This window comes from Urocitellus parryii, chromosome 2 (genome assembly GCF_045843805.1).
Source record: "Urocitellus parryii isolate mUroPar1 chromosome 2, mUroPar1.hap1, whole genome shotgun sequence".
NCBI lineage: Eukaryota > Metazoa > Chordata > Mammalia > Rodentia > Sciuridae > Urocitellus > Urocitellus parryii.
In genome coordinates, this window is record NC_135532.1 from 15031184 (window position 1) to 15056814 (window position 25631).

The 25631-nt window shown below is 43.6% G+C and overlaps 1 protein-coding gene across 2 annotated transcripts in view; it reads left to right on the top strand.

The window, feature by feature from the left end:
• Positions 1-25631, top strand: part of Abcc4 (ATP binding cassette subfamily C member 4 (PEL blood group)) — a 230178-nt gene that overhangs the window by 124954 nt on the left and 79593 nt on the right. For both annotated transcript variants that reach the window (XM_026399756.2, XM_026399766.2), the window contains one exon: positions 25210-25289. In XM_026399756.2, coding sequence (XP_026255541.2) covers positions 25210-25289 — 80 coding nt within the window. The remainder of the gene's footprint in view (positions 1-25209; positions 25290-25631) is intronic.

Consider the following 25631-nt stretch of genomic DNA (forward strand, 5'->3'; position numbering starts at 1 on the left):
AATAAAAAGGTATTTAAATCTTTTTAATTATATTGATTATCCTCAAAAATTTTTTTTATTTAATTATAAATTCATCTAGAACTTATTATGCAGGCTATTTTGGAAAGTCAGTTTTTTTTTCTTTCTTCTTTTTTTTAGTAGGATTCATTGCTGTGAGACTTTGAGAGAATGCTACAGTCAGAGAGCTTAGAAATGGAAGTCATCAGTTTGGAGACCTCAAAAGGATCCTGTTGGCTGAACCACAGCCTGGAGGCTTCTATCATTGTAGGAATCCCATCCAGCTGCTCTCTAGGTCTAAGAAATTCAGAGACTGGTTGAACTTCTCCTGTTAGTCTAGTCGAGAAAATCCTTGTTACGAGTGTTGGTAGTTCAGTGTCAAACGTGCCTGGACCTAGAGCCTATGGATGGCAGCCTAGAGTCACAGTGTAATAATACAGAGAAGTCCCACTGAAAACTCCTCTTCACTGTTTTCTATGTATTTAGTAGGCTTTGGTTCCGTTTCCAGCTGCTTGTCCTCTTCTAGTTACAGGAAAGACAGAGATTCTTTCATCATCTATCTTACTGCTTGTACCTTAATTGTTTTGCAATGCAGTTGCCCGTTTTTAGACCTAGGGCATATGTCTAAGACCTCAGTAAATTCCTGGAACTGCACATACACATACTGTTTTTTTCCTATATATATATATATATCTACAATAATGTTTAGTTTGCATTTTAGGTAGAGTTAGAGATTAACAACAATAACTAAGAAGAAATAGAATAGTGATGACAACATGTTGTAATAAAAACTTTTGAATTCTTTATTTCCAGAGTTTTCCATTCATATTTTGAGTCCCTGATTGACTGTTAGTAATTGAAATTACAGAAATAGGAGATGACCGTAATTCACAGTTTTTCATTCTTATTGGTTTGACCTCTGTAGACGTTAAAGGGTATTTGGAAGTTTGCAGGAAAACAGGAAATCTTCTTCGGTCTGCACAAAGCTCAATATTTTATAATAAGGTACTTTGATTTTGTCATATACATTCATAAGCAGCCTAAGGACGCAATCCTAACTTTAGCCATGTTTTTGTTGTGTTAGAAAACTTAGATATAGAATTTAGCTGTATCATTATTTCCTTTGTTTCCAGTTTCCCTTATGTCTTGATGGTCATTTTAAGAAGTTAGAAGTGTGGAAATAAGTTTGCTGAATTAGCCTGCCATTTGCCATGGCAGAGTGAGTGGCCCTTGAGTAACTGGACCAGCTTCTCTCTTTGGCTGAGGATTTCCACTGCTTCCCTTTGGCCTTACTGCTAGGTTTCTGTTCAGATATGGACTAGAATAAGTTGCCATATTAAATGTCATCGATATCCTCCCTCCCTGTGTAATCTGCAATGCAGTGAGAGATTGTATGTAGAGCTCTAGACTTATGCTATATCTTGTGCACTATTTTTTTCTTAAATTCTGTGTCATGTTTATTTTCTTTGCTAAGTTTGAGGACACATGCTAGACCAAAACAACTGAATGATAATACGTCTGAATGAAACCTTAGAGAAATAAGGTGAGACTCTGATGGAGAGTGAATTGACCTAAAAAGCCCGAGAATACAGAAGAGTGTGTTTTGAATTGAGCACAGAAAAAATATTGTGTTGGACAACTTTCTCCACTAACATCTTGATCACATCTTATGGCACTTAATATCTTGACCCATTCATCCTGAGCTGGCTTGTTGCCTTTGCCTCCAGGTTGTAATACCTTGGTGAATTATAGCTCTTTGACTCTTTTCTGATGAAAATATTAGCAATTTCAGATTTGTGACTAGTGGGTCAATTCAGCTTTAAGAGAACCTTTCAGTGATGAGCAACACGACATTTCATCCAAGGGACACAGAGTCCATGACAGCCTGAGAGATTGGGATCCTGTCGTGATTTTCTTTCATTATGAGCCTACACTGGTATTATTTAATGCAACCAAGTTTTGAATGCTGGTAGAGAACACAGTTAAGGTCATGGTCTGAAAGGACTTTGATGTCCTGCAGAAGCCTGATTTTCCCCTAATATGCATGAAAAGCCTGTGCAGTATGGCTCTTAGGAGATGAATATTTGTTCCTGTGGGTTATAATAGCAGACATAACCTGTGAGTGATGGGAAATGTCGGGCGGAATATGGATTTGGAGGAAAAAGGGGAAGAACTAGTATGAAAAAATTAGCCATGGAAATCCACAAATACGAGGCCAAGAATGTTACTGCAGACGTGTCAGCTGGGTTTACCAGGAATGACGGACACGTTTGCAGAGCCTGCAAGTGGAGATTTGCTGATTTTTTTTTTTTTTTTAAGAGTTCAACCAAATGGCTTTCCTATAGAGTTCAAACCCCCCCCCCTTTTCTTACATAGAAATTTCTTCTCCTTCCTTAGTTCTCATATTTTTGTGTTGAGAATGCACAAATGGCCGTTTTTCTGTGGATGTCTTTTTAGCTCTCCATAAAGAAATGCATACTGATTCTGCTCCTGCCCTGGTGTGGTCTTTGGTAGCTTACATTAATCAGATTATTTGCTGTTGATTTGTTAATTTGTGCAAGGAGAAAACTTTTAATTCCATGTCAGGTTTTAACGCACCTGAAAATTCCTTGGCAGCCTGCATCTGGCTATTGGAATATAGGTTGCCTCCTTGTAAAGGTGGTGGAGGGTCCGTGGACTGCCCTCCTTTTGACGGGAGTACAGAGAGTGGAGTCCCCTCCTGCCCACCATTGAGGGAATGAAGGGCCCCCGGCAGTGTCGGTCATGCCAGATGGTGGTAGCCCACTGGGCTTGGTGGACGCATGGAGTGTCCGTGATTGACATCATGGGTGAGGAGAGCCTCGTAGAGAAGCAGAACCAGAGGCAGGACTGAGGAACTGGAACTGTCCCAAGGGTAGGGAGAGAGGGGCATGGAAACTGTCAAGGCAACCCAGGATCCACCTTAGGTGGTGGATCGTAGAACAGATCAGTGTGAGAGCGGGCGATCAAGAGATCAGCATGGAATCGACCAGAAGTTTCCATCTGTTCTGTTGCCAGCTTCATGCCAAGGGACGCCATGGCAATTGTGCATGTACATATGGGTATAGATGTGATTAACCACCCAGATACTCAGCAATGAATTTTTTTCTCATGGGGCACCTAGCAGTTTAGGGCATCCTCTGGAGAGTGTGAACTGAGTGGGCAAGAGCGATTGGCTCTGACACGAGGGTGGTTTACTATCGTGAAGCTGCAGAGCAGGAACACAGAGGGAAGAGCAAGACGAATTCTTTCATTTGTTCCGTTTTATCCTGCCTTCCTTGAGGTAGAGGCAAACTAGAACCATATAAGTGTGCATGCTGTTTCTGAGCCCTCGCGGCCCCATTGGGCACGGGCTGTGGAGGTGCCGAGGCAGGGGGCTCCTGGGGCTGGGGGTATTTATTTTCACTACCCCCCACACAGCTTGCCCCCATGCTTTTGTAGCAGGGCCAAGTTTCTGGGCTGCAGCTGCCACAGGAACAAGCTGGAACGTTCTTTTTGTTTTGACCCGGACCACTGGTTATTCCCGCACCTTTATTGGCATCAAGCTTTAGTGATTCCTTTATTCCTGCCCTGGGTGGTCAGTGTCCACTAGTCACAGCATTGGTCTCCGTGCTAATCATGAAGTGCCCACAGTGTCTCTTTTCTAAATAGGGCAAATACGGAAAATGCCAGTTTCTAAACACATTCACCCAATTCTGCATTCTTATGGAGTCTGGCATTGAGTTGGTATTGAGTCTTTTTTTTTTAAAGAGAGATGGAGGGGGGCGGAATTTTTTAATATTTATTTTTTTTAGTTCTCGGCAGACACAACATCTTAGTATGTGGTGCTGAGGATTGAACCTGGGCCACACACATGCCAGGCGAGTGCCCTTTCGCTTGAGCCACATCCACAGCCCGGTATTGAGTCTTGACCTAGGCCAAGAAGTCCTGCCCTTGCTGCTCGAGGGCAAGATGGGCATAAGACCATGTGGAGCAAGTACCGTAGAACCGTGATGGGTGCTGTGGGAGTAGGGCTGGGGGGCCCAGGAGGTACGGAGAGTGGCTCACAGGGACTCCAGGACGGGGCATTGAAGGGTCTCCGGCGGATCTGACCTGGGAGTGTGTGCTTGGCCTGACATTGCAAGATTTCAGGGAGGAACAGGACACCCAGGCCAGGTGGGATCACACAGGGGCCAATAAAACCATTTTTACATTATCCCCAGAGCAGCAGGAAGCCTTTCTGTTTATTAAGACTCCTGCTAACTTGACCTTCCTGTGCTCATCAAATCCCCGTCTTATTGGGGAGCCCCATAAAGGGTAGAACAGGGACTCATCTGGGATTCTGTTTTGGTTTGTTTTCAACATGAAGGTATTCTAACATGTCACAAGTTTTGTAACTGTGCGACTCCCTGATTCACACTTAACCATATGGTCTGTAGCTGTCTTCATTCTTTAATTTAATTGCACTGGGAATAATTAGGACAAATTCTACCTTCTCTCTGTTTATGGCTGTTCCAAGCACCTCGCATAGAGGAGCAAACCAACATATTTTATTATATCTGTAGCCCACAGAATTAATGAGTTAAAACCTATACACATGCACACTTAACTTGAAGCCCTAGTAGAAATGAATATATTTCCTGGATTTATTTTTGTTTCAAATAATGACCAATGTTTCATAAATATTCATTTACCTCATGCTATTTAAAAAGTGAATTTTGGTGAGCATCAATTCTAATAAAGTTTAAGTTGCTTGTTTGTGGGGAGGTGGCTAAAAAACATTAGTGCTCCACTTTCCATGTGACTTCCAAACTTGAGCTTTCTAAAGGCTTTATTAGTATCAGAGGGGCTTTATCATAAGGAAAGAATAGGACATTTTTCCATAAAAGTAAAAATGCTGTTCAGTGCTTTTCTCCCAACCCCTTTTACCCCCCCAAATAATAAAACTTTGGTGCTTAATCAGGGTTCCAGATGTTTGTATGTATTTATTTATTCGGATATTTATAGTGTCTCTGTCAAGCAGTTTGCCTCCCTGGGTGCATTCCAGAAATTTTAAAAACATACATGGCAAAGCCACAAAGATCAAAGACCTGTGTCTTATGAACTCTCTGCAGCACGTTGGGCCAGTCCCTAAAATGATTTACATTAAAAGAACAAAATAAAAGCTCTCACAGTCCAAGTCTTTGTTTGAGGAATGTTCCGGATGGGAACCAAAGGATCTCAAGGAACTTTGCCAGAAAAACCCGTTGGTGAGTGAGGGACACTCATCGGAAACCTTCCTGCCACACGGGGCTTCAGTGAACTCACTGGCTCCTCATAAATGTGTTACCACATTTTATTGTTGATGTCTGTGTTAGTTTTTCCTTTAAAATATGGAAATTAATTATTTCTCCATCTTCTTGAATATTCTACCACATATAATTTTAGATTGCTTGTGAAAAGTATGGGTTTCCATTTTCTACATTATTTTAAGAATATGTAATAACCTCCCCTATAAATGGGAAACTTTATGTCGTGACAGTGCTACCGAGAGTCTGATATCCCTGAAGGAGGAAGTGCCCGCTGAGACCTTCCAGAATCAGCCTTCCTTGTTCTGAATCAGAGTCTCAAGTCGAGACGCCTTCTTGGATGAAGTTGTTCATGAATGTTTTAAGGCCGGTTGATTTGGCTTATTACATCATTGGTAATTGTTATGAAAGCCATCAGTGGATATTTTGTTGTTTTCTTACATATTTGGTCTCTTCTCACTGGGAGTCGAGGTGGGGGACAGGCAGGGAGTTGCATGAAGTGACAACCTTGAAGAGAATCTGGCTCATGAAGGAAAACATGGACTGTGCATCTTCTCATTTCTGGCCCAACTCTGGGTCTCAGGGAGTAGGAGGGTCTTCCCGTTGAGCACAGGGACCTCTTGGCCATAGTAACTCATGCTTTTAGTGGTGGACGGAGTTAACAGGGTGTGGTGGTGGCAGGCTGGGTGTGAGACAAGTGTGCTCTTGGGCACTCCCCTGACTCATAATACTGTAAGGGGTTTGCTTCTCCACCCCCTTGCTTTCTCCCCAGCTTGTTCACCAAGTTGGGTGAAATTCACTCCCAGGGCGGTGCACTCTGCCTTCTCCAAGTTAGCCTACCTGCAGAGGAACCTTTCAGTGTCCATGTGAAACCTTGAGTACCAGCTCAGAGGAACCCACACTTGATCATTAGTAGCTTGAGAACATAGCTTGGCCAGGCTCCCTCTGCACGGTCATACTGGGAATATCCTCAGGAATACCCGCAGGAAAGGTACGTCTGCCTATCCCAGAATTAGCATGGTTTTTTTTTTTTTTTTTTTTTTTTTGTGCTGGTGGTTGAACTCAGGGGCACTTAACCACTGAGACACATCCCTAGGGCGCCCCCCCCCCCCTTAATTTTATTTAGAGACAGGGTCTCAGTTGCTTCGTGCCTCACTAAGTTGCTGAGGCTGGTTTGAATTTACAATCCTCCTGTCTCAGCCTCCTGAGCCTCTGAGATTATAGGCTTGCTCCACAGTGCCTGGTGTGCACGCTCTCTCTCTCTCTCTCTTTTGGAAATCTCTAAATAAATAATTTCACTAATTTTTTTACATGAAATTATGTGATCAATAAAATTATTCACTTTTCCACTTACCAAATTTTATATTTTGTATGAAGCATCAAGACCTAATGATATTTAAAACACTGTGTTTTGATTTTACTAAAGGTCTATTATAACACAGACTGAAGTCTAGTCACAGAGAGAAGTTGGGCATTTTTTTTTTTTTAAGAGAGAGTGAGAGAGGAGAGAGAGAGAGAGAAAGAATTTTTAATATTTATTTTTTAGTTCTCGGCGGACACAACATCTTTGTTGGTATGTGGTGCTTAGGATCGAACCCGGGTCGCACGCATACCAGGCGAGTGCGCTACCGCTTGAGCCACATCCCCAGCCCAAGTTGGGCATTCTTTATGATCGAATATTTGGCATTCTTTCAGTTCTGAAGATGAACCGAGATTTTTAAAAATACATTTTCTTTATTTTATATCTATAAGCAGTAGCTTTTTGACTGGTTATTTACAGCATGTTTCCTGCAGTTGCATAAACTATGTATAGTTAGTTTTTATGCCTAATAATTGAAATTATCAAATAAATGAAAAGCCAAAGTGAATGTAATTATCAGAATTTTTTTTCTTTTTAACATGGGTTTTTTTTTTTTAATTTTCATTTTTTTGTAGTGCTGGTGATCAAATCTAAGACCTAATGTGTTCAGGGCAGGCTCTTTACTATGAAGCTGTATCCCCTGCCCTGTTTAGAATACAAGGATATTATGGTATTTTTACCTGATCCTGACATTGTAGGGTTCAGAGAAAGAAACTTGATTTGACTTTGAGAAATTATAATTTTTACATTCTTTGTTAACTTCTGAAAAATTTTAACAACGTTATTACCTTTTTCTCTGGGTCTTTTAGCTAAGTGTCTGCATTAAATATGAGGAAAATCAGTTCAGTAGGGTGGCATGGTCAGGCCCACCCAGGTGTCCAGAGGACAGTGGACTGGTGGGCAGGGGGTGAATCACAAACCTCGCCAGCCTGGTCTCTGCTAACCAACATGGGGTCAACTCATGTTCAAACAGCCTCTGCAGTCAGGAGAGAGAATATTTCGCTAATTACTTTGCTTATTGCCTTTTAAAATTTTTATTTTATTTTTATTTTTTGGTACTAGGGATTTAACCAGAGGTGCTTTGACAGGGCCTGGCTAAGTTGCTGAGACTGGTCTCGAACCTGTGATCCTTCTGCCTCAGCCTTCCAAGGCTCTGGGATTATAGGAACCACCACACCTGGCTATTTATTGCCTTGTAAATATAAAATTTAGGAAAGATGTTTGCTGTTTCCCAGGACGTGATTTCTGCAGGCCAGCGGAGTGCCTGCATTGGTGCTCCCCTTCTCTCCTCACCTCCCTGCCCCACCCTTGTCCAGAGCAGCCTTTCCTTGTCTTGCCCTCATTTTCCTCAGTGCATGATTCTAAGTCCCTTTTCTAGAATAATCTGTCATAGCATTACCTTCTTCAAGCTTCAACCCAGCTCTTGGAAACCTCCCTTGATCCAGTCGTATATTTATCTTTGCTTCCATTGCAAGAAGCACATCCCCTGGAAGTGCAGAGGAGGCTGGGACATCGCTGTCTTGCACCATTTAGACACCGCCCACTTTTTATATTTTAAATTTTGGAATCTCTCCATCTTTTGTTTACTTTTCTGTACTTTTTAAAGAGAGAGTGAGAGAGGAGAGAGAGAGAATTTTAATATTTATTTTTTAGTTCTCGGCGGACACAACATCTTTGTTGGTATGTGGTGCTGAGGATCGAACCCAGGCTGCATGCATGCCAGGCGAGCGCGCTACTGCTTGAGCCACATTCCCAGCCCATTTTTCTGTACTTTTTTACTCACAGATGGTAGGTGCCTCTTAAGAATTTTAATCATGCCTTTGGATGTTGATGACCAATTTAAATACTGGTTTTGGGGTTCTTGATGGGGCGCTTGAGGTTCAAATAGACAGGAAAGGCTTTCAGGACCCCCTGGTTGTGTTGATTTGGCCATGTCACCTAGCAGGGTGGAATTCCATTACGTCTGTTTTTGCCATCTTAACTCAAAAGTGTTTCCAAGGCGTCGGGGAGTGGGCCAGAAGTGGGGGATCGTGGATTATAATGTAAAATATTTGGGGGGAGGTGAATGGCCACGGTGTTTGTTCAGAGGTCAGCTCTGCTTTGCACATTTAAATGTCCAACACCTGTTCCCTCTCCTTTTCTTCCTCTGTGCAGGGGGACGCTGTGTTCCTTCCTTCCACAGCCCTCTTTGCCTGCCCTGAGGCTCCTCTCTCACTTGTCCCTCCCCTTGGATGCTGCCCTCCTTATCTCCCACCCAGGGGGGGACAGAGAGAGAGAGAGAGAGAGAGAGAGAGAGAGAGAGAGAGAGAGAGAGAGAGAGAGAGAAAGCACTCGCGAGCAAGAACTCTTTAGTGGGGTGCTGTCGGGCCTCTGGGACCCCCTTGTCCCACGAGTGCTGTTACTCTCTCCTCTCCTCACCAGGTGGTGACAGAGGGGCTGCCACAGCTCAAGCCTCCTCTTTGGCCCAGGCCCCTTGGTGTCAGGAGTGCCTGTGGAGCTTAATGCTCTAAGCATGGCCAGGAATCGGTCGGTACGAGGGAAATCAGGGTTGCTGGGAGAAGCATAGCTATAAAGTTCGAATACTTTGTTTCCATTTTGTTCAAAAGGGTGGCAAAACAGTAAAGTTTACCATCCTAAGCATTTTTAACTATATAGTTCAATGGCATTGAACAAAGGAGCACTGTGAGCAACCATTGCCTGCAGCCATCTCCAGAACTTTCCCATGGTTCCCAACTGAAAGTCTGTATCCACCATGCTGCTTTTTGTTTCATTCTGTTCAACTACTCTAGGTTCCTCACATGGGTGGAATCATATAACATTCTTCCTTTCGTGACTGGCTTATTTCACCTGGCATGGTGTCTTCACTAGGTATCATGTATTTTGTCCCGGATGTCAGAATTTCCTTTTAAAGGCTGAGTAGTATTCCACTGTATCTTTGCATGCCGCATCTCGTTTTTATCCATTCATTTGTTGTTGGACACTCTATAGTGTTGCTTCTACCTTTTGGCTACTGAAAATACTGCTGCTGTGATCGTGGGTCTACAAATATCTGAGTCTCTGCTTTCAGTTCTTCTGGGTGTATGCCCAGAAGCAGAGTCTTTGCTGGATCATGCAATAATTCTGCATTTCATATTTTGAGGACCTGGCCTGCATTATTTACCATCCCACAGCAGTATACCAGGGTGCCAGTTTCCCCACTGCCCACCAACCCTTGTTATTCTGGTTTTTTTGTTTTTTGTTTTTTGTTTTTTTTTGATAGCAGTCATCCTGCTGGGTCTGAGTGGTCCTTTATTTTCTCAACTTGATAAATCTCTCGAGGCGGCTTTGAGCCTCAGGTCTGGGGAGTGCTGGGTCCCTGGCACAGCTGGGCAGCACTCTCTGTAGCGGGCGGTGGTGCGATCCTGGGCTCCCGGGCTCCCAGGGCAGCCTCCTTTGTGGCTCTTCTCCTGTTGGCACCATCCCTTGGCACGCTTCCTCTTTTTTAATCCTACTCTTGAAAATTAGATCAAATGCGAACCATGTTTAGATTTATTTACAGTTTGACTCCTTTCCTGTCTTCTTCTGACAGGCTTGGCAGAAGAAGTCTTTTTCAAGTAGTAAATTAATTTAGGTGGCAGGCACCCCACCTGAATTTTGTTGCATGCTAGCAGTTTAGATAAATGGATATTATAATCTCAGCACATTTTGGCCCAATACCAATGTGTCGACTTGCAAGCGTCTACAAAAGTGATAATATTCTGTCAGTTTGGGGCCTCGAAGAAGGAAGAGGAGAAAAACCCAGGGCGTATTTTCTTATTTGTATTTATAAGATGCCTGTGGGGAAGCTGGAAATGCCGCGTGGCAGTTTACATGGCTAAATACGCGCCGAGGGAGATAAGGCACCCAGGGATGTTCCTTTGCAGGCACACGGAGGAGCGGCGGCCACTTCGGCTAATTGTCAGCTGTGTCTGGCGACATATCCTCCATCACAACCATCACCCCCCCAAACTCACCATTTCCTTGAAGCGCGCAGTCTATTTTTAATGACTGTATTGATTTGACAATTGGGTTACAACGCACTTTATTGACTGCAGAAACGTTTCTTTCGTGTCAGCACTTTAATGCGAATAAATCTACTTTTTGGCACCATTTTGATAGACTGTAAAACTGCTTATATTTGCAGGAAAATTTGTTTTGCCACGGTATGTTGATGTTAGCCTCAGTGTGGCTTCTCCCCACCCCCTCGAAATCATTTTATGTCATAGTTTAGCTGAGAAGTAGACACACACAGGGCTCTTATCATTGTGGGCTGGGGGAGCACAGTAAAATGGGTTTACAAAATGGGTTTACAACTGAGGCAGCCCCCAGATAGGTTTCATAGTCACACTGTCAGTTCTTCTTGCTTTATTTTTTTGCTATTGTGTTAAGAGTTTGCAGTGTTTGATTCATAGGTTTTTAAATATTTTTGACCTAGTAAATGTTCACTATATCCTACATTTACTTTTATAGGCATACAAATTCCACATTTTATATCCAGAAAGACACTTAAAAGTAGGACTTTCTTTTCTTTCTTTCTTTTTTTTGTTTAAATATTTATTTATTTATTTTTAGTTCTCGGCAGACAGAACATCTTTGTTTGTATGTGGTGCTGAGGATCGAACCCGGGCCGCACCAATGCCAGGCGAGCGCGCTACCGCTTGAGCCACATCCCCATCCCAGGACTTTATTTTCTACTGCCCAATGTGCCAGCAGAGTTAAAATACATTTTACCTATAATAAATTCAATTTTGAGTCATAGGAACACACACTTATAAAATATATAAAATATACACACACACACACACACATATATATAATCATATTTAAAAAACTTTTTATCCCTTCCAAAAATGTTACCTCCTTCATATTTTCTTGGCAATGAAGACAACAATTAATTTTATTTATTTACTTTTCAATTTTTAATTTCAATTTTTAATTTTTATTTTGAAATCCTGGTCTCAAACCTAGGGTCTCATGCATGCTTGGCAAGTGTTCTACCACTGTGCTACCCTCTCAACTAAAATCATATTTTTAAATGCATCAAAAAATGAGTAACAACCCAGCATTTAACTAAAACTGGGTTAGGTAACCCTTCTCTAAAGAGAGGCAAATACCATCCCAAAGCATCTGCAGTGTAACATCATAGAGCTGTTTTTTAGCCACCTCTCTGATCTTGGATTCAGATTCATATCAGCAATGAAGTGCAAAAATCATACTTTTAAGAAAGAGTAACATTAGTGAAACTCTGGAGGTGCTTCTCCTGCTAGGGTAGGCAAACCCCAGCAAATACAGAGGTATGTTGTTTTTCTTCGATTCTTGCTCCATATGAAGAAATGAACTTGCAGAAAGGTGTAGTATCCCAAGAAACCTGATGACAAGCCTTTGGGAATTAATTACCAGCTGAACTTGAAGCGGATCCCTGGGTTTTCATGGGGAGTTGTGTTATAAGGGCCATTTTATTTTAAAGAACCAAAAATGTCACTTGGGTTTTTGGTGGATGGACAAGTTGTGTGGACCCAGGGTTTTTGTGACGGGGGATCTTGTTCTCCTGGGGCTGAAGGTGGTTCAGAGTCCCGGGTGCCTTTCCCTGCTTGAAGTGAATCAACAGTTTAAGTTGGTGTGGTCATGTGTCCAGCTCTTCACTAGTGCAGTTGGGAAGGAAAGAGTCACTTAGCTACAGTGCTCAGCGCCAAGGAGGACTTGCAGACGCCCGTGGGCATAGGAGCAGCTGAACACATGAATCATGCAGCTGAGCAGTCTGCTAAGTGAGAGAGAAAAGAATATCACGCACAGAGGTTTGATGTCTTTTTATGGGAGAACAAAAGAGTTTCGATTCTTTCACGTTGAGTTTAGCCTAGCCATTGTGTGGCAGAGGAGGTTTAATGAATCATTGTTTAACTAAAATCCTGCCAAGTGTTTGACCATTAAATAGTCTCCAGTGTGTATCGAGTTCTTCTCTGACACGCACTTATTTGACTGTGATTAATTGGCATTGGATTGTTATTTAATTACCTCTGTAGAAATCTAAGAACCGTTTGTGTTCTGATTAAGTTATTTGATGTAATAACATGCATCGGGGCTGGGGAGGTCAGCTCAGGCCTTCTGATACCTTGCCACCATCAAGGTCAACTCCTATGGTGGCTCCAAGCTCATGGAAGATCCTAAATATCAAAAGCTCAGAATCTGGATTTATATCTTTTTCTTAATATATGGAAATGTTTGGGCAACTTATACCATAAGTCCATAAAGCTTTTTAAATGTCGAAGTTCATTTGAAGTTAATTATTGGATGGTATCAAATCTCCTAAGTCATCAAGGTTGTCGTCAGTTCAGTTAAAACATCTTATACCTTCACACACGTCTGCAGCTCTCCAGAAGAAGAGAGATTCACCAGCTGGGTGCATTGAAAGTTAAATGCAAGGGAGAAGAAAGTCAGTGGTTTCACATTCTGGTTGGGAGTTGCTGTCCTTGGAGAAGAGCTCACACTCGGGGTGATAAGACTACCATTGGCCAGAGGAATAGAGTTCATGGAGTCAAAAGCCTTGAGATATAAGGGAGGTCCTTGGATTTAAGGGATGGTCAGAGTAGTTTGAATGAAGAGAGACATATGTGAAAAGAAAAAAAAAATAATATCCCCAAAACGAGTGTATGTAAATATTTTAAAAAGAGGGTATTTAATCCAGGCACAGTGGTGTAGGCCTGTAATCTCAGTGGCTCAGGAGGCTGAGGCAGGAGGATCGCAAGTTCAAAGCCAGCCTCAGCAAAAGTGAGATGCTGAGCAACTCTGAGATCCTGTCTCTAAACAAAATACAAGAAAATAGAGAGGGTATTTAGTAGTGTCACATGGTACAGAAAAAGTCAACATGAAAGCAAACCTGCAAATAGTTTCTTCCCTGGGAGAAAAAGACAATCGTTTGATGAAGAGGTAGCATGCATCCTGAGACTTCCATAGCTAACAGGACAAATAGAATTCTAGTACTCACAGCACTATTTTCCAGGTCTTCCAAATTTTATGCTGATTTTTAAAAGAAGTGTTACAGTAGTTGAAATTGGTCTCCCCCCACCACTTCTTAATGCCATACCCCCCCCCCCCCAATCCCACATTTACATTAACACAACCCAGCCAGTTTGGTATAACATCTGTTGGCGGTTCCCAGATATTAAAATGATGCTCTAGAGATAGAACTGACTGATCAGATTTGGGTGTTGGTTGATCCCTTTCCAGCACTCCTCCTTTACATGGGGTGGGGAGTAGGAGGGCCCATTGTCTTCAAGTCTAGTCACGTTCTCACACCAAGTGTTTTGCTGTCCTATTTTTGAGCATTACCTATACTGGTATGTGTACTGGAGAGCGAGAGAGAGAGAGCTGATTCCACATGCCAGATGCCAATTTCCATTCACAGTAACCTCGGGGATTGAGCCTGGCGCTGGCCTTTGTGCAAATGGGGATCCTTCGTTTAGATGAAGGCGCTATGAGTGGGTATTGCTGCCGCCATCCCTTGGGGTACATTCTGGTGGCAGGGGAGGTCATGTCATGGCAGTTTCCTGTTCTCTTAGCATCAGAAAAGTCTTGGCTGGGGCTCTGAGGCCTGGCTGCTTCCTGTGGCCGATGGTGAGGAATGTCCTGGAATCCTACACCCCGTCTGGGCCTTCTGCAGTGGGAAGGCTCAGGAGCTTTCCATCTGGGAAAGTCTTCTAGGCACTGCTCCCCAGAGGCCTGTACTCCCCTGGCCATACCAGGGGTCCAGGCCAGACTCACTCCTGGTGGTATATCCACGAGATCCTGGGTAAAAGAAATGGCCTGGTCTTTCTTCCTCCCTTTTTTTCTCTTTTTAATGCTTAGAAAGTATAAAGTACTGACTATTTGCTGTAGCAAACTATTCATTGGCTGCTGTAGTAGCAAAAATGACGTCCTGAGGCCGTTTTGCCAGGTGTATTCGCCCCTTATAGTATGACCCTGGGCCCACAACCGGGTGAGGCCTGGTATGAGTTGGCCTCCGGGCCCCTGGACTTTGCTAATCTGTTATGCCTTTTGATAGCGCCTCTGCCCTCATTCATTCATTTGTTCCCTTGTTAATAGATGCTTTCAGCCTACAATAATTTATGTAATTTAATTCCGAGGTGGAGTTATTTTAAATATTTTACTTTAATTATGGTTAGCCAAGAGAGGATTCCTGAACCTCCTCTAACCAGGAGTGACAGCCAGAGGGCTTAGCAGCCAGCGCTGCAGGTAGCAGCCACTCAGAAGGGGCCTGGGCCATCCAGTGCTGGGTTGGTCATCACCATTATGCCAGCTCACTGCCAGCCCGGCCTGAAACTTTATGGGTGCATCCTTATTAATAGGTATTTAATAGAGTTTGCAGATGTGTTCAGTAAAGTAGCTTGGTGTCACCAGTATGTTGACACTGACGTGCCTTCCTGAATCTCTGCAGTGCTGGGTATGAATCCCAGCCTGGCTGTTTCACACCTGGGTCTCTGCCAGTTAATTTCTTACTGTCTGGAAGCCTGAGCCGCCTTGTACTTTGAGACAGTAGCTGTGCCCTATTTTGGAGGTGATGTGTACACCGGGCTTTACAGGGCTTCTGACACTTAGTGCTCATCATCTGGTGGTTTTAGAAACTGTGAATGAACCCAAAGACCAGGAGAGTGAGTCGTGGGCACCCTTTGCGGTGGCGAGGACACCATGTGAGTTGGCTCGGGTGGGCCTGTCACACAGAAGCAGGGGTTGGGTTGATCTCCGTGGCCGTCTTCTGTAGAAGCCATCCGGCAGATGTGTAGAATGTCCCCCTGGTCCTCCTTCCACTTGTTCTCACTGCTTTGAAGACAGAAATCAGACCCGTTTCCACCCAGGGGCCTTTCCCAGAGGCCCCTCATTCATGGGTCCTTTTCCTCTCCCACTCTGCACCCGCTTCCTTTCTCGATTCAGCACACCCTAGGTCATGCTCCTCCCGTCCACCAGGTGAATGTTGTTGGCCCTCTTCCCTTTCTGTCTTACTACTGACAGATGTCACTCCTCCCACCTGGACAACCCATTCTCTGCTGCTTTTCCAAATTAGGAGGCCCTCTTCCCATCACCAAGGCATGTTAGGCCAGCCCTGCCCGAGCCCTGGACCCACCCTGCTGGCAGTGGCCCCCTGTTGTTGTGGTCTCCTCCACCTGGTGGGTGGCCCGAGCTTTCTTGTTTCTGCCTCTGGGGTGTGTGCTCATGCCATGTGGTGTCCCTGTGTGTACTGGCTGCACGGATGTCCAACGGCCTCCCCTCACCTGAGGCTTCCCTTCCGCAGTTTCGGTTACCCATGGACCATTGCAGTCTGAAAATACTAACATTCGTCTTGATTCTTGAGAGGGGGAGAGAGACCATGCTCGAGTTTTTTGTTGCATGTTGTTATAATTGTTCTGTTCTATTATTGGTGCTCTTACTGTGCCTAATTTTTAAATTAGATTTTATCATAGTTATGTATGTGTAGGAAAGTACACAGCCTTTGGTACTCTCCATGGTTTCAGTCATCCATGAGGGTTCTTGGAATAGCTCCCCTGCAGAGGGGGAGGGGGCCGCTGTATCCCATTAAACCTACCAAATGCCCAGATGACACCCGACAAGAAGACAGATGTCGTTGTAATTTGAAATAGCAGGTTTTGATGAGAGGCCAAGGTGTGCTCCCTCATTGGTGAGCAGGTGGGAAGAGTGCAAGGTAAGAGAATTTTGTGACTTAGAAAGAGCGGAAGGTGGACGGATAGGGCAGACTCTGAGGCTGCCCTGGGTCTTGAAGAAGCTGGGATTTTTATAGGTCTTCTTGTTTGGACAGTCCCACCTGGGATCTTCCAGGTGGGAGACAAAACGAGAAAGCTCTCATGAGAAAAGGAAAAGAGTACACACACGCTTTTGAAACTCATTGCTCCAATCTGTCATGTCACATAATGGAACCTTGAAATGAATATTTTGAATGTCTTAATTATGTGAAAAGGCAAGAGACTACTAGACTTTAAAACACAGTGCAGTTGTTCTAGAAAGACATTCTTTCACATCACCCTAGGAGGGTCTGAATCCCTGCCATCCCAGTTCTAGCTGAACTCCCAGGAGACACAGACATCCCAGGTGTCCGCCTGTCCCTGTGTCACTGGGACCACTTGCACAGTGTCTGCCTTGGTCTGCCTGTGGCTCCCTCATCCCATGGCTGCCAAAAGGCAAGCAGGAGGCATGTCTGAGACTTGCCACCGGAACCCAGTTTTGGATTTCTCTGGATAAGGAGGTAGGGCAGGAAGAAGGAGGACACACAACTCTTTGCCCATATTTGCTGTGTCAGGAAGATGGGGTCTTAGAAGCGCTATAAGTGGAGGTCAGGAGGCCTTTCCTCAGCACCATCCTGGGCCTGTGTGCCAAATTTAGTACCTTAAGAATGTCGTTTGGGTGAGCATGTGCCCATTTAAGGCTGCTGCTTAAATTAGATGCCGTTTGTTACCTGACTTTATTTTAAATTCAGGGAAAAGTTCCAGGCTTATCTGTAAGGCTTGGTGACACCTCTGATACTCTCCAGATTTGTTGGGCTGGTGAGCTTTGATTCTATTTTGATCTGTGCCTGCCTCTCTCTTGTCTGTCCTTCCATCCTTTGTGTCCACTCATTGGCCCTTGCAGGGTCTGCATCTGGTGCATGCCCCTTCCACCCTCCTTCTCTGACAGCTGCCCCCACCCCACTGCACCTGGAGCCCACTGTCCTTCTCTCTGGATCTTCTATGGCTTTCTAGAGAACTTCTGTGTCATCATGGCAGTATCTTTAGCTGTACCCAAGCTCATTCTGCAGCTGGAAATCTTAAAATCCCTTTGGTGGAGCTCAGACAGATAAAGAGTAGGACAGGGAAAGTGACCAGGATGATAAACCCCACACTTGCTGTGGTACCAGATGTCCCCCAGTCGGAAAACACTGTTGAAGAAGGTGGTGTGAAACAGCATTGGAAGGAGAGACTTGAAATTTGAAAAAAGAAAAACCATTTGCTCTTGATAGCAGAAGGGCTGGCTTCATAAATTTTCCAGATTTTTTCCTGTTACTTATGTTGGAAATGCAGAATCTCAGGCCCTACCCAGAGCTCTGGAGATGACTGTGCAGATTAGAGTCCTTATGATTATTTCTGAGTAAAGCCGCTGTGGATGGATATGGTGGTGCATGCCTATAATCCCAGCAGCTCAGGAAACTGAGGCAGAAGGATCACAAGTTCTAGGCCAGCCTCAGCAACATAGTGAGGCAAGACCCTGTCTTAAAATAAAAAATAAAAGACTGAAGATGTAACTCAGTGGTTAAGCACCTGTGAGTTCAATCCTTGGTACCAAAATAAACAAATAAACAATAAAGCCACTCTGATGCCCATGAACCTTCAATGTCCTGATAAGTTCCCTGATGTGTTTACAGACTGAGGAAGATAAGGGAGCATTGTTTGCAGAATTCATCTTCCCAGTTTTGTTCCCTGAAGGTCATACAGAAAGATGCTCATGGAGCAAGTCTCGGGTCTCATAGTCTCTTTTCAGTCTCTTTTCTTAAGTTTATGGATTTGTTTATGTTTTTGTATAAGAGTGCCTCTACTCAGAAAATTTTCCATATTTTAAAAAGATTTGGAACATTCCTTAAGGGTTTATAGCCTGTTATTATCAATATCTCTCTCTCACACGCATACACACACACACACACACACACTTTGTTATTGATCTCATGTGAAATATAGTCTGTGTTTATAGAGGTGTATAAGTCTAGATGTATATGCAAACAATAACACACTTGAACAGTTAACTCACTGCACAGATTATGCTGTGTGTATTCTGAGAATGTGTCCAGACCTCAGGGATATCAGGAAGCAAGCAAGAACAGTGTCTCACCAAGTACAGTCTCACAGCACTGTGCCTTTATGGGGACACTGCTTCTGTTTCTGAGTTTCAGGCCCTGTTTTCACCACTTATTGTAAGATCTCCTCCATTGTCAACACTAAATCAAAATAGAGGTGACATGCAGGCCCAGGACCATGACAAAATGTGTCTCCTGAGAGCCCAGTAACACAGAGCCAAAGTCCTTGGTGAGGGGCTTCATCCAAGTGATCTAGGTGCTTCCTAGGACATTGCCACCTTTAAAAAACAATTACGCTGTTGAGCCTCTGTGTTGTCCAGAGATGTGTGCATTTAAGTTATCAGAAGTCTGTATTCCACTTGAAAAAGTTTCTGCCAGAGTAATTAAAAATTTTTAAGCTTTATTACTTAAAAGAGTAATTGATAATTTGGAAATTTAAGTCTCACAGGATTCATCATTTCCCCAAGAAATTTTAGTCAGTGAGTTGTCAGGTAAGTGATAATGTCGTGGCCAAGGCTTTTGGGTTGCTAGGGCCAGAATCTCCCTGCGTTAGTCAGATGAGGAGGGGTGGACAGAAAGGAGGCTGGGGCAGCTCAAGCGGCTGGAGCAAGGGTAACCACCCGGGAACTGGGCTGGTCCTTATGGAAGCAAAGGGCCCCTGTCCAGGGCTCAGGGGGCCCTTTGCCTCTCCTCTCTGCTATGAATGGTGCTTCCACTGCTTTTCCCGCTTCTCTCATGGACTCACATTTGCTGAGGGGGCTTCTGAATGATTTGATAGCCAGTTCCTGGATTAGGTCCCCTGTCACCTTGGGTGAGTTAACTGTGGCTAGTGTTTTAGAGGGTTCCTGAGGAGGGCAATGCCATTATCCAGAGCGATCCAATAAAGGGAAAGAAGTTCAAGTTTGTACATGGAGCTGAGTGGGGTTCAGGACCTTCCTGATAGATGAACAGAGAAGCTCCCCAGTGAGAACATGGATACAGTCAGGAGGAATGGAAGGGACTCCTGTCAATCTCGTCTCCTCCCTGTTCCTAAAAACTTGATAGAATTGATCTGATAGATAAAAAGAAATAAAGATGCAAGTGAGGTTTTTTTAAATGGAAAATTAAGACATGCTGGTTATGATGTGAGATAAAGATAAGTCATAAGCGACTTAAGTGTTCTGCTCAGTGTTTGGGCATTGGCCTAAGAGCTTGAGAAGTTGGGCAAGGGTCCTTGTGGATCAGTTTCAAAGGCTTCTGTTTAGTGTAGTCGTGTGGAGCTTAGATGCTTTGTAGGATAGTCAGGTGATTAAGCCCTGGGAGATGGGGAGTGGAGATAAGATTGGGAGTGCATCAGTAAACAGGAAATGACAGTAATAAAAGACAGAAGTTCAGGAAGAGAACCAGGAAAAAAAAATCAGTCCATGGCTCTATCCTCATGAAAATGGAAGAGCCAGCAGAGGACTGTGCTCTGAAGAATGAGGTTTGCCAAGCTTTTCTCCCTGCAGGCTGGAAATCCCCAGCAGGCTGGGCAGACAGCATCCACCCCCTTATGAAACACGAGTCTCCCTGAGCACCTTGGTTGGTCTTTGTCTCCTCAGCTCTAACAGCAAGAGCGAGGTCCACAAAGAGCGGCAGACATTTTTCTTTCCTGCAGAGTCCTTCTTCAGGGGCGAGCTCCTTGTGAACCTGGGGAGGGGACAAGCAGCCATGGGAGAAAGGCGGGTATCTAGAGTTGGGTGAGGCCAGTCTCTACCTCCTGGACATTCTTCAAGGTGGAATCTCAGCATCTTCAGAGGAGAGTTTGGAAATCATTGGCTCTGGAGATCATTCATGCCTCTTCCAAATCTGAAATCTTACAGTAATGACATAAGTTCTGAATTTAGATGAGGCCTTCCCAAGCACCATTTCTTATCCTGCAAATCTTTGACTCTGTGAAGTAGTTGGAGGAAATTTATCATCTCCTCATCCTTAAGATAAGGAATTTGAGTCTCACCAAAATTTGAATAAATTGTCTGACCCACAGACAGGTATAGCTCCTATTTTGTTCTCACGTTGGTCTGGCTGAATGAGTCGAATGAATCTTGTGTAGAATGATGCTGGCACACTCCTTGAATGGCATCCTCATCTTCCAGGCCCACAGCATCATGCACACAGTGACCCTTTCCAGCCTAGAGACTCAGCAGGGTTCCCACTCAGTGCCCTTTACTTTGGACCAGTCTTTGTTCTGCCATCTTGTTCTGCCTGGAGTGTACAAGTCCACTCTCCTTGTCCCATTGGGTAAACTGTATGCTCATTTGTTTAGGCTGCCTGTATTTAGATTCCACTTCTCCCCAGGTTCTTGTGCTTATTGTCCCTGCCCACTTTGTCTACCATTGGCTACAGTGTCCACATGTGCAGTGCCCAACTCAAACTCAGCACCTCTCGCTTCCAGCTCTGCCAGATATCAGCCCAAAGGCCAGTTGCTCTTTTTCTTCCTCCTTCCCGTCTTCCGTTCCTTCAGCTTGAACCCAGGGCCTCAGTCATGCTAGGCAAGCAATTTACCCCTGAGCTACCATCCCAGGGTCCAGTTCTTATCAAAAGAATTAAGTTACAGAACCAGTAATGAGTTCTTGGTATGAATCTTTATGCTTATCTTAATGTGGATACATAGAAGTTTATCATGGCAAAGAGTTCACTGAACACATCCACTTTTACCTCCCCCCTCGTGAGGGCCCGGTTTGCTGGTTCCTAAGACAGTTTCTATGGCAAAGAGTAAGGCTTAAAAGAGGAACTACTTACTGGTCCATGCTGTGTCATGGATGGAATCTCAGGCATATTAGTTTAAGAAGCCAGAAATGAGAAGCTACATAATGATCCCACCCGTATGACAGGTACTGATTAGGCACATCTGTAGAGGTAGAAAGTGGATTTGTGGTTACCTGAACCTGGGCATCAATATAAGTAGCATGAGGGAATTTTTTGTTTTTGTTTGTTTGTTTGCACGCACCAGGGATTGAACCCACTGAACCTCATCCTTAACCCTTTTTAAAATTTTATTTCAAGACAGGGTCTCATTAAGTTGCTGAGGCTGGCTTTGATCTCATGATGCCAGGAGAGATCTTATGGGGGCTGTAAAAATGTCTTCAGCTTATTTTAGGTGATGATTTCTACACAGTAAAATTACTAAAATCCATTGAATTGTGTAACTAAAATGTATAAATTGAAGAGATATGAAATATACCTCAATAAAAATATATCACAATATTTTTATCTATAAATATAAATATAAATTTTCAAAAATGGGGTTCAAACTAGACATGGGAAGTTCCATGTGTTAAGTGAAGTTTTGTTGAGAAAGAAGCTGAGGATCTTGGCTCTGGGTGAGGAGTCAGAATTCTACAGGTGATGCCAACTCCAGGTTAAATTCTAGGATCCGTTCTTCAGATACCTCTCTTATTGATTTGTATTTTGAGAAGAAAGTTCTAGAACTTCTTTCGAAACATTTTTTTTCTCATGGACAAGACAGAAAAATGTGAACCAGACCAGTTAAGTAGACCATGAATGTGATGGATGAAAGTCAGTCTTCCCAACAACCTTCCTTGTCTCTTTTCTTTCTCTTTTCCTCATCCACTTCACACTTTTACACAAATAATACTGAGTCACCAAAAATTAAAAAATAAAACAAAACATAAAAATTAAAATTACCCATAACACATTAGACCATTTTTTGGGACATTTAGATTGATTCCCACTTCTGACTTGCTCAATAATGTCACCTTGAGTATCTTTGCACTGTGGGATATTTCCTAAAAATGGAATTTATAGGTCAGAAGGGATGAACTCTCCAATTTGTTCATGTCACCACTGTTGTTCCGGAAAATCTGCCTGTGTGAGGCAGGATTGCGTTGGTGTGAATTCTCAGTCAGTGGAAGTCCAGGTATGCGCTGGTTGCCAGAATCTACTGTGCCGAGGTGTTTCCTGGCTGGGTATGTCTTGTGCAGAAAGGGGGAAATGGGCTTCCCACTTGAGGTATGCAGACAGTTCCTGGGGTATGGATTTTAATCACGGGCTCCTGGCATGAAGTGAGACTGGCCATGTGAGCATGCAGAGAGGCCACGGCCAGGCCAGGACGCTGTCTTTTGAGCGACAATTGAGGGCAAGTTGCTCTTGAGAAGTCTGGAAAGGCTGTGATTAACTCTCTCCAAGTATATGAAGAGCTGTCATTCATGAGAAGTTTGAGTCACTCCACGTGGCAATGAGGACTGAATAAGTAGCAGTACAAGAAGGAAAGGTTCGCCATCACTCTCTACCAGAACAGGCTAAAAATGGACTGGGTTCCCCTCAGGAAATCGTGGCTCCTCTTCCCTTGCGTCTCCTGGCACCTTTCAGCAAAGGCCAACCAAAGGGATGAATTGGCATGCAGGATTTGGGGACCTCTGAGAAAATGACTTCTGGGCCATGAACTTGACACCACAGCTCCGATTCCAATAGTCTGCCACAAAGCCAGGTGGAAGTATTCTCCGGATACCGTTCCTTTTCTTCATTGTTTCTTAGAGCAAGGAAATCATGGAACCTTATGATGTCACATTTTCTTCATTCAGCTCATTGGTGAATAAGTATATAAGTTTTGGACTATCTTTGGCATTCAGTTATCGTAGTAGCTGTGTGAGGAGATGACTTTTCTCAGTGGTTTGTGTTTCTCTTGTTGAATTCTATGCTGTTTGCAAACCTTGGGTTTCTCAGACCTTAAGATTCTTATTTTTAGTAAAAGGTAAAGGACTGGTTTTCATGTACTGCTCATCTCTATGTAGCCTTTTCATCTTAAAAAATTTTTTAAAAATTTGCTCTTGACATTTTTAAAGCTGAATCATATTTTGTGTGTCTGAAACTTGCCTGTGTTAAAAAGTTGTAGCATTTTCCTTTGAGGAAGCAGCAAGTGTTATAATCATGTCTTTAATATTTTTTAAGGTGTATTTTTCTGTCTTTCATTATTGATACTTTGAAAAGTTAAAAAATAACTAGATAGGGGCTGGGGTTGTGGCTCAGCGGTAGAGCGCTTGCCTAGCACGTGTGAGACATTGGGTTCAATCCTCAGCACCACATAAAAATAAATAAAATAAAGGTATTGTGTCCAACTACAACTAAAGAAAACATTTTAAAAAATAACTAGATAGGCTACAAAATCTAAAAGAATATGTGGCAAAAAAATGAACTGTCTGATTATAGTGTTCTTCAAGCGTGTCCGATTAATACTTTTCCTAACCTCTTGCTCCTCCGAGCTCATCAGGGAGATAGCGGAAGGGGGCATCTGGAGTTCTTTAGACATGGACTCTCAAGCTCCTTCTGAGCTACTGAGTCAGAATCTGCATTTTAGCACAGTAAACTTCCTCCTAGGTGCACACTGCAGAATCTGCTAATACCCAGGGTCCCACCTCTGTGTCTCTTTACTTTGAGCACCTCTAAAAAAGTGCTTGACATTGTGATTAGCTTCTTTCACATGCATGGACCCATTTAATCCTTGGGACAACCCTGTAAAGCTGATGTTATTAAAGGCTAAGGAAAGTTATCACAGGGCCTGCCAAAGATGTCACTAGAAGATATTTTCTGGCGTCTGTCTGTCTTACGGCTGAGACAGGAAAATCAAGGCCCAACTCATATCTGACTTGAACACCCTGTGCTTCCTGGTGGAACACAGGTGTTCTAGGAAGGACCTCGGGGGCTGTGGCAGTCTGACTGCTGATGGTCCTGCTGTTTTGTGGTATGCAGGCTCTGGAGAAAGGAAGGCCCCTGCCAATGCTGGGAAGAGCACAGACGCCACAGGTCTGTAGCTTGGCTTCCCAAAGCAGCAGCTTGGGCCCTGGGGGCACTCTACAAACCTGCAAAACAGTAGACCAGCATGTGTGTACCTTCACACCTCCCATCCCCACTGCCTGCCCCCTCTAGTCATTCAGAAGAATAGATGCTGATTAGTTCAACCTTCCATTTCTGAAGTTTTTATGGTATAGCATTTCCTTGGATTCTACTAATGAATGATAGGAAGGGATCTTTAATCAATCCGCGAGTGTTATTTTCATTTCTTCTTGGATATTCAATTCTTTATTGGTCACACTTGGCACTCGTCTGGAAATAACGATTCCTGCTCCATTAGTACACCCACCACTTGGAAGGATTTCAAGTTTTCCCAAAATGTGAGGGGTCAGGAACCCTCCTGGGGGGGGGTATATGTGTGTGTGTGTGTGTGTGTGTGTGTGTGTGTGTGTGTGTGTGTGTGGTGGGGGGGGGGAATACAAAGGTTACAGTTACATTTATTAAAAAATGTTCCACTTAGCAAAATTAATTCTGATAGGTAACCGGATATTAGTATTACAATTAGGATTGACTGATGTACCTAAGTAGCACTTATTGATGTACCTACGTAGCACTTGAATTCAAGTCCTAGATGGGGGTCTCAAAAATAAGGGGACTTTCTAAAATCCACTAGTCCTTCCTGATACTGTTACAAGACTCCCCTGCCCCACCACCACTTTTTTTTTTTGATTTTTAAAATCAGGGTCACATGGTAATTCCCTGCCCAGTACCATTTAATGGTATTTTTAAATTTCTCTTTAGGTATCATACAGGGACATCGGCTTATTTCATATGAATGCATAATATATTGAATACATATGCATTGAAAATATTGTTTTGATTTGTTTGTGAATTGTTTCTCTTAAAGGGTCTATCTGGGGAAATGAGTAATTTCTCATATCCTGTTTTTGCAGGAAGAATTTTAAATCGTTTCTCCAAAGACATTGGACATATGGATGACTTGCTTCCCCTGACATTTCTAGATTTCATCCAGGTAATGTAACAGGAACGAGAGTTCTCCAATGGAAAGCTGAAATTCCTATTTTCTCAAGGCTTTTCACAGGGGTTGGGGTGGGAGTAGGGCCCTGGGCCTGGCAATGTGCAGTGCTACCTTAATAAAAACCATGTTTGTAGAAGAAAGGTGTGGTTATGATCAGGAGGCTGAGTTAGCATGAGTAATACCTGGTGTGTAGGAGTGGCCATGCCGTCCTGTCAGGGTTGGTTCGTGGCAGCTACATGCTGGGTAAGTGGCCCTCAGCCTGCCTCCCAGGTATCTGGCGTGGTTTTTTGCTTTACTGTGAACTCATTTCATAATATAGGAACAATCAGCTCTCAC